Source organism: Entelurus aequoreus, linkage group LG04 (assembly GCF_033978785.1).
Source record: "Entelurus aequoreus isolate RoL-2023_Sb linkage group LG04, RoL_Eaeq_v1.1, whole genome shotgun sequence".
Lineage (NCBI taxonomy): Eukaryota > Metazoa > Chordata > Actinopteri > Syngnathiformes > Syngnathidae > Entelurus > Entelurus aequoreus.
In genome coordinates, this window is record NC_084734.1 from 36,362,304 (window position 1) to 36,375,153 (window position 12,850).

Below are 12,850 nucleotides of genomic sequence, written 5' to 3' on the forward strand. Positions count from 1 at the left end.
CATTATGAAGCGTAAAATACAACAAAGGAGACCCCAGACTTTTGTACATCAAGCAAGAATGGGAAAGAATTCCACCTGAAAAGCTTAGAAATTGGCCTCCTCAGTTCCCAAACGTTTACTGAGTGTTGTTAAAAGGAAAGGCCATGTAACACAGTGGTGAAAATGCCCCTGTGCCAACTTTTTTGCAAAGTGTTGCTGCCATTAAATCCTAAATTAATGATTATTTGCCAAAAATCTCAGCTCCAACATTAAATATCTTGTGTTTGCAGTCTATTCAATTGAATATAAGTTGAAAAGGATTTGCAAATTATGTATTCTGTTTTTATTTACGATTTACACAACGTGCCAACTTCACTGGTTTTGGGTTTTGTACATACCTGGTGTCCACCACGGTCTTGTTCGCCTCATAACTTACCTAGTGGTTAGAGTGTCCGCCCTGAGATCGGTAGGTTGTGAGTTCAAACCCCGGCCGAGTCATACCAAAGACTATAAAGATGGGACCCATTACCTCCCAGCTTGGCACTCAGCAACAAGGGTTGGAATTGGGGGTTAAATCACCAAAAATGATTCCCGGGCACGGCACCGCTGCTGCCCACTGCTCCCTTCACCTCCCAGGGGGTGAACAAGGGGATGGGTCAAATGCAGAGGACAAATTTCACCACAATCATTGGTACTTTAACTTTAATAAATTAGTTGTATTCCCCGCACGAAAGAACCTGGGGGAAAAATGTATATGTAGACTTTTGTCGAGGCTGGAAGCAATTAGTCATGTTTACATTTTTTCTTATGGAGAAATGTGCTTCAATATACAAACCTTTCTATTCACGAACCCTGTTATATAACCAATTAAGTTCGTAAATTGAGGTTCCACTGTGCAGTAAATGACTACTAATGCATGTATACAACATATGCAATGAAAATACACCACATCAACAAAACAAAGGATTGTTTCGTGTCACACATGTAAAATGTATGTGTAAGTGTGTGTGTCTGGGTGTGTTGTGGTGTAGCATGTAAGCTCTCAGACAGACACATTAGTGTGGTAACACCACAGTCTGTCTGAGATTAAATATTTAACAGTGGCATGCCTGCCTGCCTGCGGGGAGGGCTCAGTCAATGTTCACACACGCACTCACACACGTGCTCACAGATCCACTCACTTCAAACCATGACAAAACACACACACACATCCACTCTCAGCTAAAACATGACAAAACACACGCATACGCACGCCAAATTAGGTCACAAATCCATGTGTATTCTGTCATATTTTTGAAAAATCCATATTTCTGTCATGATTGATTAAATACATAAATCCTATAATTTGTCACATATTTTAATCATAATTACTTTTATCTCCGGTATATTATATTTGTTGTATACAGTATATGTCGATAGTATTGCAATGCATGATGCATTTTAGTATGTTGTTTAGGCAATACATTTTTTAGGACCAATGGAGCAGTTCTGACTTCTCTCTGAGCTGCCACCTTATCGTAGCAGAGGAGTTTGCGTGGCTTCTATGCCCCCTGGTAGGGTCTCCCAAGACAAACAGTTCTTAGGTGAGGGACCAGACAAAGAGCAGCTCGATGGAAAGTCAAATTACAGAACCCAGATTTGCCTCACCCGGACGCGGGTCACCAGGCGAGCTCCTAGTGGCCAAGCCTTGTCCCCATGGGGCCCAGCCCGAAAACGTAATGCAGGTCCCCCCTCCAATCGACTCACCACTCATAGGAGGGGGAATGGAGTTCGGTTGCAGTGTGAGCTGGGCGGAAGCCGATGGCAGGGCCCTTGGCGGTGCGATTCTCGGCTACAGAAGCTAGCTCTTGGGACGTGGAACGTCACATCGCTGGGGGAGAAGGAGCCTGGGCTGGTGCCCAAGGTGGAGAAGTTCCAGCTAGATCTAGTCGGACTCACTTCGATGTACAGCAAGGGCTCTGGAACCAGTCCTCTTCAGAGTGCTGGACTCTCTTCCACTCTGGCATTGCAAGCAGTGAGAGATGACGAGCTGGGGTGGAAATTCTTGTTGCCCCTCAGCTCATAGCCTTTACGTTGAAATGTACTCCGGTAGACGAGAGGGTAGCTTACCTTCGCCTTCAGGTTGGGGTACGGGTCCTGACTGTTGTTTGTGCTTACGTACCCACCCTTTTCGGATTCCCTTCGAGGGAGTACTGGAGAGTGCGCCCTCGGGTCATTCCCTTGTTCTGCAGGGTGACTTCAACGCTCATATTGGCAACGACAGTGAAACCTGTAGAGGCGTGATTGGGAAGAACGGCCGCCCGGGTTTGAACACAGGTGGTGTTTTGCTATTGGACTTTTGTGCTTTTCAAAGACTGTCCATATCGCAAACCATGTTCAAACATAAGGATGAACATATGTACACTTAGCACTAAAACACTGTAGGCCGCAGTTCGATGATCGACTTTGTAGTTGTGTCATCGGATTTGCGGTCTCGTGTTTTGGACACTCGGGTGAGAGGAGCGGAAATTTCTACCGATCACCACCTGGTGGTGAGTTGGCTTCGATGGTGGGGGAGGATGCCGGTCAGACCTGGTAGGCCCAAATACATAGTGAGGGTCTGCAGGGAACGTTTGGCAGAGTCTCCCGTCAAAGTTTCAATTCCCACCTCCGGAAGAACTTTGAACATGTCACAAGGGAGGCGGTGGACATTGAGTCGCTGGCTTTAGTGGTCGCAGGGGCAAAAACTCGGACATGGGAGGAATTCAGCGAAGCCATGGAAAACGACTTTCGGAAGGCTTTGACACGATTCTGGACCACAATCTGCCGCCTCAGGAGGGGAAAGCAGTGCACTGTCAACACCGTACATGGTGGGGATGGTGTGCTGCTGACCTCTACAATGTGGATCGGTGGAGGGAATACTTTGAAGACCTCCTCAATCCCACCTACACGTCTTCCTATGAGGAAGCAGTGCCTGGGGAATCTGTGGTGGGCTGTTTTATTTCTGGGGTTGAGGTTGCCGAGGTAGTTAAACTCTTCGGTGGCAGGACCCCGGGGGTGGATGAGATCTGCCCGGAGTTCCTTAAGGCTCTAGATGCTGTGGGACTCAGCAGCATTGCGTGGACATCGGGGGCTGTGCCTCTGGATTGGTGCCTCTCTTTAAGAAGGGGAACCACTGGAGCGGTTTGCCGCCGAGTGTGAAGCGACTGGAATAAGAATCAGCACCTCCAAATCCGAGTCCATGGTTCTCGCCCAGAAAAGGGTATAGTACCATCTCCGGGTTGGGGAAGAGATCTTGCCCTAAGTGGAGAAGTTCAAGTACCTCAGAATCTTGTTCACAAGTGAGGAAAGAGTGGATCGTGAGATCGACAGGCGGATCGGTGTGGCGTCTACAGTGATGTGGACCCTGCATTGGTCCGTCGTGGTGAAGAAGGAGTTGAGGCGGAAGGCAAAGCTCTCAATTTACCGGTCGATCTACGTTCCCATCCTCAACTATGGTCATGATCTTTGGGTTATGACCGAAAGGACAAGATCACGGCTACAAGCGGCTGAAATGAGGTTCCTCCGTCGAGTGGTGGGGCTTAGAGATAGGGTGAGAAGTTCTGTCATTCAGGAGAAGCTCAAAGTAAAGCCGCTGCTCCTCCACATCAAGAGGAGCCAGATGAGGTGGTTCGGGCAGACGCCTGTTTAGGGCACGTCCGACTAGTAGGAGTCCACGGGGAAGACCCAGGACACATTGGGGAGACTATGTCTCTCGGCTGGCCTGAGAGCACCTGGGGGTCCCCCGGGAGGAGCTGGACGATGTGGCTGGGAAGACGGAAGTCTGGGCTTTGCTGCTTAGGCTGCTGCCCCCGCGACCCGACCTCGGATAAGCGAAAGAAGATGGATGGACGGAAGGGACAGTTCCGATTGATTCCTTTGCATTCTACGTAGCCACAAGTGGCATCAATGTAGTTATATTGTATCATGTCTGTCAAATATAACTGCCCCTGAGCATTAAATGAAATAACATATATTTGAAAAACTAAGAAAAACGTAAAATTATTTGAATTGTTTTGGAAAAATGTAACATGTCTCTATTAAAAAAAAATACCAAGTCTCCTGTAGTGGCTGTAGGCAACCACCTGATGTAGTTTTTATTATTATTTAAATAATTATCACAAGTGGTCAGCATACAGAAGTTTTATCTACATTTGTATATGCTTTAAAGGGGTTATATTATGATTTATTTTCCTACACATATCACTTCTTTGTGGTTTACATAACATGAAATGGTGGTTCTTTGGTCAAAATGACCATCTTAGAGCCACTTTCTGACTGTCTCTTCAGGAGGCGCTATTTTGTCATATTTATGTACCTCTACTTCAACTGCCTCTTCTCCCCGTTAGTGGAGTTGTAGTTTTTAGTGTATCTGTATGGAGTATACTGACAGATATAAGTTAGAACTATACACTACTTTTGTATTAGAAATGGCAACAGCGGAGAATGCATGTGCTAGCCAGTCTGCCAGGGATCAAAAAGAGATTATTCACTACAACATCAAACTACAATGGCGGACTGGCACAAAGCTCTTCATGTAAAACTTTACCATATATGGAAATATCCACTGACGTCCCCAATTGGAAAAACGTCACAAATGGAGCAAATTTCAAACAGCTCGTTTGGAGGAAGTATGAAAATGCAAGATTGTTATACAAATATAAGCATTGTTTGATTTCCAATTTTCAGGACGTATGCAAATCCCAAATACACAAAAACAGGTAGCAATAGGTAAGAAAAGCAGGTTTTGCATAATAGGTCCCCTTTGGTGTAAACCACCAGCTAGAAAAAACATCAGCTGTTGTATGCTGGCACAGCAATTTGAATTTAGTATTTACTATTAATTTACTATGAATACAACATGGGTTTTGTTGCTGCTGTGTTGTGATATATACTTGTTAATGAATGACCATTTGGTCAAAGGGGGCCATGTTTATCTTTCCACTTTCTCATGCACTCTAAACTATTAATGAAGTTTAAAAAATATTTATAAATTCCTCTCGCCAATTAACGCCTCGTCCTGTTTCTGTTTTTATAATTAAGGTGGATCAAAGTGCTATGTGACATGTTTTTGGGACAGCTGCACTCTAAAAGGTAAGTAAGTCCAGCTGGCAGTGTTAAACAGAGGCATGTGACAGCGGTGTGAAAGATTGCAGCGTTATCACTGAGCAGACGTAGCAAGCCAGGCGTGAAAACACAACTGACATCACTCGCTGACCTTAAGAACTTCTGCTCAAAGGAGTCGGCGCACTTCCTCCACACCTTAAACTGCAAAGTTTGAGTGCTAAAGTGGTGGGAAAGTTCTTGAGATGTCCTTGAAAAGAACGCTCACATCCTTCCATTTTCTACCGCTTATTCCCTTTGGAGCCAATCTCAACTACAATCGGGCGGAAGGCGGGGTACACCCTGGACAAGTCGCCACCTCATCGCAGGGCCAACACGGATAGACAGACAACATTCACACTCACATTCACACACTAGGGCCAATTTAGTGAGGGAACCCACGCAGTCACGGGGAGAACATGCAAACTCCACACAGAAAGATCCCGAGCCCGGGATTGAACTCAGGACTACTCAGGACCTTCGTATTGTGAGGCGCACTAACCCGTCTGCCACCGTGCTGCCCCGCTCACACTGATGTATAAGCTAAATCCAAAAACTCTGGAGCGACTCAACATTTTCTACTGAATAAAGAGCAGTTCTAGTTAGCGTTCGAGCAGCAGCATCCAACTATCGGATACAACTTACCATTAGCCACGGCTCGAAGCTTCTTGAGCAGCTTGACGTGGCTTTCCGGTTTGATGGCGGCGCCGGCCATGTAAGCCTCGCAGCCGGCAGCGTCAAGCAAGGTGTAGTAGTAGAGCAGGCGGCTCAGGTCGCTTCCCTCCACGCTGGGAAGAACGTACTTGTTCATGTGGCTGTAAAAGGCCCGAGGGTTGCTCTTTAGAGTCTGAAACAGGCCCAGTGACTCACTGCGAGATTCAATGTCCTTGGTGGACAGACTGCAATAAAGAAAAGAAATTCAAGGAAAATATATATGTAACCAATTTTTTTTTTCTTAAACTTGAATTTGTGTATACTATAGATCAGGGGTAGAGATGTCCGATAATATCGGATTGAATTTTATGTTGTTGAAATATGGTTGGAAAAAAAATAATAATTGGGATTGTCAGACAGCTTGTTACGACATCATTTCTGGGGTTCACAGAGCCCACCCTCGCGAACGTCCCTTCCTATGGTTTGGAAGCAACAATGTGCATGTTAAAAGTGACCGTTGTTTCAAAATAATTACTTCCAGCTCCAACATTAAAATGAGTGTCGCTACCACTACTAGACACAGGAAGCCGTGTGGGAGAGAATTGCAAGTAGGTCCCGCCTGCTCGTACCGAAACAAAGATTGTGGTTGACTGACAAGAGGCTCACGTTGTTCATGTAATTCTACTATCAAATAAACTTGCTCTGGTGCTGAGAGCGATGCACAGAGTGAAACCTCTTATATCCAGTTTGAAAGCCAGAGTCGAAGCAATTTATCAATGTCGGCAAACTTAGTGAGTTTATTTTGATTATTTGTTCGATCTATTGACTTATTGGCTATCAGCCCAGGCCTACGATTATATTAAATTTTTGTGTAATGTAATGCTTTTCAGTGCCATTCAAGGACTTAATTTTTGCAAAATACATTTAATGAATTTTGATGCTCTGTAAGGACCCGCGAAAACCATCGTAACACAATGTAACGCTAATGCAATGCAACGCAACATAACACAATCCAACATTATGCAACATAAAAAAATGCTAACGCAATACTCCCCAATGCAACGTAAAACATAACATAATGCAACAACACAACTATGACGTGACAACGTAGCCCAACATAATGCAACATAACATCGCAGCAAAACAAAACACAATGCAACATAACAATACAAAGCAACATAACATGGCATAACACAACATAATGCAAATATATAACACATTATAATGCAGCCTAATGTAAAGCAATGCAACAAAATTCCTTGCTAACGCAATAATACGCAATGCAACGATAACATATTACAACAATAAATGATAAATGGGTTATACTTGTATAGCGCTTTTCTACCTTCAAGGTACTCAAAGCGCTTTGACAGTATTTCCACATTCACCCATTCACACACACATTCACACACTGATGGCAGGAGCTGCCATGCAAGGCACTAACCAGCACCCATCAGGAGCAAGGGTGAAGTGTCTTGCCCAAGGACACAACGGACGTGACTGGGATGGTAGAAGGTGGGGATTGAACCCCAGTAACCAGCAACCCTCCGATTGCTGGCACGGCCACTCTACCAACTTCGCCACGCCGTCCAATGTGACATAACCCAATATAAAACAACAAAACAATGCAACATAACATAACGCAACGTTACAAAAAGCAACATAACATAACGGAGTGCAACGTATTGCAAAATGACATCACATGACATAACATAATGCAACATAACATTGCAGCAAAACAAAACACAATGCAACCTAACATAACGTGGCATAACACAACATAATGCAAATATATAACGCATTACAAGGCAGCCTAATGTAATGCAATGCAACAAAACTCCCCGCTAACGCAATAATACGTAACGCAATACGACGCAATGTAACATGATGCACCATAACCTATTACAACAATGCGACATAACGCAATATAAAACAACATAACCTTGGAGGGGAGCGTGGTCTGTGCACCTGCTGCGGAATGGGGTGTGTAAGGACCGGCTTTGAGGCACAGCTGGCAGGTGATTGGATTGCCCAGCTGGGGCTGATCATCCAATCACCTGTCATGCTTATCAGCAGCAGCCGGGGCCACGTCACACGAGTGGAGTTGGAGTTGCAGCCAGACGCTACACGCATGTGCCCGAGACCACGCCGCAAGAGGGAGAGCAGCAGAAGGACTGAAAAGTTGCTGAGCAGAGTGCTGACCTGGCGCGGTACACCCAAATAAAAACATTGTTGCACCAGACTACCGGGCTCCCGTGAGGATCTATAGTGGTCAGGAGAATCCACAAGAGGGAAACCTCCACAATAACAATGCAACATAACATAACCCAGCATTACAAAAAGCAACATAACCTAATAACATAATGCAACATAACATTGCAGCAAAACAAAACACAATGCAATATAACACAACGCAACATAACATAACATCGCATAACACAACATAATGCAAATATATAACGCATTACATTGCAGCCTAATGTAATGCAATGCAACAAAATTCCCCGCTAACGCAATAATATGTAATGCAATACGACATAACGCACCATAACATATTACAACTATGCGACTATAAAACAACATAACAATGCAACATAATATAACACAGCATTACAAAAAGCAACAATGCCACATAACATAATGGAGTGCAACACATTGCAAAATGATATGACATGACATAACAATATATTGCAACATAACATTATGCAACATGGAATAACATGACACAACGCAAATATAGAACGCAATGTAACACAAATGTAAAACATACCATAATACAAAATATAACCCACTATAAAACAATCTAATGCAATGCAGCGCAACAAATCGGAAAGCTAACGCAATAATGCGTAATGTAAAATGATGCAATGCAACATACCGCAACATAACATAATGCAATGCAACATAAAGCACATAACACAACACAAAGCAACAATGCGACAACAATGTGATATAAAACAACGTAACAATTTATCATAACATAAGGCAACATTACACAACGGAACTTAACACAATGTAGCGCAACATAATGTAACATAACACAATATGTTGCAACTTAAATATATAAAAAATGTATAACACAACATACTGCAAATGTATAACAAATTATAACGCAACATAATGCAATGCAGTGCAAGAAAATGCAACGCAACATAATGCAATACTAAAGTAATACCGCACAACACAACATAAGGTAATACAACTCTGACGCAAAATAACAAAACAATGCAACACAACAATACATCATAACATAACACTACACAACGACGCAGCATGACAGTATGACATTACATAATAGTATATGACATAACAGTATAGTATAGCAAGATATAGAGCAGCACAGCACAGCGTCACAAAACATAACATTACAAAACATAAAATAGAAATGCAATACAATTTGTTCAAATGCTTTAGTAATGACAGCGTCCAGCATTCATTTCTAACAGTGAAAAGTTTATTATTTAACGCGAGTGTCATGCAAGTGTAAAAACAAGTGTTTCACTGTATTAATACTAAGCGTTTTTAGGTTTAACATTTGGACATGTGTTTTGGGATGACAAAGACGTACTGGTAAAGGTTTCACTTGGTTATACATGTGCAAAAAGAAGTTAAAGGCCTACTGAAACCCACTACTACCGACCACGCAGTCTGATAGTTTATATATCAATGATGAAATCTTAACATTATAACACATGCCAATACGGCCGGGTTAACTTATAAAGTGACATTTTAAATTTGCCGCTAAACTTCCGGTTCGAAACGCCTCTGAGGATGACGTATGCGCGTGACGTAGCCCGGGGAACAGAGGTATGCCTTCCCCATTGAATACAATACAAAAAAGCTCTGTTTTCATTTCATAATTCCACAGTATTCTGGACATCTGTGTTCGTGAATCTGTTGCAATTATGTTCATTGCATTATGGAGAAAGAAGCTGAGCAAGCAAAGAAGAAAATTGTCGGTGCGAAACGGACGTATTTTTCGAACGAAGTCAGCAACAACAGTACACAGCCGGCGCGTCTTTGTTTACATTCCCGAAAGATGCAGTCAAGATGGAAGAACTCGGATAACAGAGACTCTAACCAGGAGGACTTTTGACTTCGATACACAGACGCCTGTAGAGAACTGGGACAACACAGACTCTTACCAGGATTACTTTGATTTGGATGACAAAGACGCAGACGTGCTACCGTGAGTATGCAGCTTTGGCTTCTAAACATTTGATCGCTTGACCGTATGTGCGCAACTTTTTTTTTGCGTATGTACGTAACTTTTTTAAAATATATAAGCTTTATGAACCTTGGGTTAGGTGAACGGTCTTTTGGGCTGAGTGATTGTGTGTGTTGATCAGGTGTTTGAATTGTATTGGCGTGTTCTATGGAGCTAGGAGCTAGCATAGGAGCTAGGAGTTAGCATAACAAAGATGTAGGTGTTTTTATGCAGGATTAATTTGTGTCATATTAAATATAAGCCTGGTTGTGTTGTGGCTAATAGAGTAAATATATGTCTTGTGTTTATTTACTGTTTTAGTCATTCCCAGCTGAATACCAGGTACCGTGAGTATGCAGCCTTGGCTGCTAAACATTTGATAGCTTGACCGTATGTGCGCGTCACGTACGTAACTTTTTAAAAATATATAAGCTTTATGAACATTGGGTTAGGTGAACTGTCTTTTGGGCTGAGTGATTGTGTGTGTTGATCAGGTGTTTGAATTGTATTGGCGTGTTCTATGGAACTAGGAGCTAGCAGAGGAGCTAGGAGCTAGCATAACAAACACGTAGGTGTTTTTATGCAGGATTAATTTGTGGCATATTAAATATAAGCCTGGTTGTGTTGTGGCTAATAGAGTATATATATGTCTTGTGTTTATATACTGTTGTAGTCATTCCCAGCTGAATATCAGGTACCGTGAGTATGCAGCCTTGGCTGCTAAACATTTGATAGCTTGACCGTATGTGCGCGTCACGTACGTAACTTTTTAAAAATATATAAGCTTTATGAACCTTGGGTTAGGTCAGGGGTCGGCAACCCGCGGCTCCGGAGCCGCATGCGGCTCCTTGACCACTCTGATGCGGCTCAGCTACATACATGCCGACCCCCCCGATTTTCCCAGGAGATTTATGGATCTCAGTGTCCCTCATAGATTACTCCCAGGGAAAAAATAATCCTATTTACACTCTAATTACTAAATAAAGGGCGTGCCCTAATTGCACTGCAGTAATTGTCCTCTATAGCATTTACATACAGCATGCCAGTCCAGCCACATGTTGCATGTTGTTATTACTTGCACACACAGGAGACAGCAAAGCATACTTAGTCATCAGCCACACAGCTTACACTGACGGTAGCCGTATCAAACAACTTTAACATTGTTACGTTACAAATATGCGCCACACTGTGAACCCACACCAAAAAAGAATGAAAAACACATTTCTGGAGAACATCCCACCGTAACACAACATAAACACAACACAACCATTACCCAGAATCCTATGCAGCCCTAACTCTTCCGGTCTACATTATACACCCCCGCTACCACCAAATCCCCCCACACATCAACCCTCCCCCCCTCTCCGTGCGTTGGTTGAGCGGAAGAGTTAGGGCTGCATGGGATTCTGGGTATTGGTACCGTCAGTGTAAGATGTGTGGCTGCTGAGTTAGTACGCCTTGCTGTCACTTACGTGAGCAAGCTGAAACTGCATTCTACGTGTGGTCGGGCAGGTACACTGGTAGGGCAGACTATAGAGGGCGCCAAATTCAGTGTCATCACACTCTGATATTCGGGAGTCTCCCGGGAAAAATGAGAGGGTTGGCAAGTATGACGCTATCAAGCGCCATTCATTCAAAACTCGCGGGCTGCGCTAACATCAAATTTCCACATTAAAGTGCGTGCCGGTGCGTGTATCGGAGGCCCCTAGTTAACATAGCACAAAGCTTTGTATGCGGTGTTTTTCATTTTAAAAAATTTTTTGTGGCTCCCATTACTTTCTTTAATTTGTGAAACTTGCCAAAATGGCTCTTTGAGTGGTAAAGGTTGCCGACCCCTGGGTTAGGTGAACGGTCTTTTGGGCTGAGTGATTGTGTGTGTTGATCAGGTGTTTGAATTGTATTGGCGTGTTCTATGGAGCTAGGAGCTAGCAGAGGAGCTAGGAGCTAGCACAACAAACACGTAGGTGTTTTTATGCAGGATTAATTTGTGGCATATTAAATATAAGCCTGGTTGTGTTGTGGCTAATAGAGTATATATATGTCTTGTGTTTATTTACTGTTGTAGTCATTCCCAGCTGAATATCAGGTACCGTGAGTATGCAGCCTTGGCTGCTAAACATTTGATAGCTTGACCGTATGTGCGCGTCACGTACGTAACTTTTTAAAAATATATAAGCTTTATGAACCTTGGGTTAGGTGAACGGTCTTTTGGGCTGAGTGATTGTGTGTGTTGATCAGGTGTTTGAATTGTATTGGCGTGTTCTATGGAGCTAGGAGCTAGCAGAGGAGCTAGGAGCTAGCATAACAAACACGTAGGTGTTTTTATGCAGGATTAATTTGTGGCATATTAAATATAAGCCTGGTTGTGTTGTGGCTAATAGAGTATATATATGTCTTGTGTTTATTTACTGTTGTAGTCATTCCCAGCTGAATATCAGGTACCGTGAGTATGCAGCCTTGGCTGCTAAACATTTGATAGCTTGACCGTATGTGCGCGTCACGTACGTAACTTTTTAAAAATATATAAGCTTTATGAACCTTGGGTTAGGTGAACGGTCTTTTGGGCTGAGTGATTGTGTGTGTTGATCAGGTGTTTGAATTGTATTGGCGTGTTCTATGGAGCTAGGAGCTAGCAGAGGAGCTAGGAGCTAGCGTAACAAACACGCAGGTGTTTTTATGCAGGATTAATTTGTGGCATATTAAATATAAGCCTGGTTGTGTTGTGGCTAATAGAGTATATATATGTCTTGTGTTTATTTACTGTTGTAGTCATTCCCAGCTGAATATCAGGTCACCCCCGGCTCTCACAGCATCTTCCCTATCTGAATAGCTTCAACTCCCCACTAGTCCTTCACTTGCACTTTACTCATCCACAAATCTTTCATCCTC

The 12,850-nt window shown here is 43.3% G+C and overlaps 1 protein-coding gene across 2 annotated transcripts in view; it reads right to left on the reverse strand.

Annotated features, from left to right (window-relative positions):
* nbas (NBAS subunit of NRZ tethering complex) overlaps positions 1 to 12,850 on the reverse strand; it is a 377,112-nt gene that overhangs the window by 93,445 nt on the left and 270,817 nt on the right. For both annotated transcript variants that reach the window (XM_062044717.1, XM_062044716.1), the window contains exon 44: positions 5,746 to 5,999. In XM_062044717.1, coding sequence (XP_061900701.1) covers positions 5,746 to 5,999 — 254 coding nt within the window. The remainder of the gene's footprint in view (positions 1 to 5,745; positions 6,000 to 12,850) is intronic.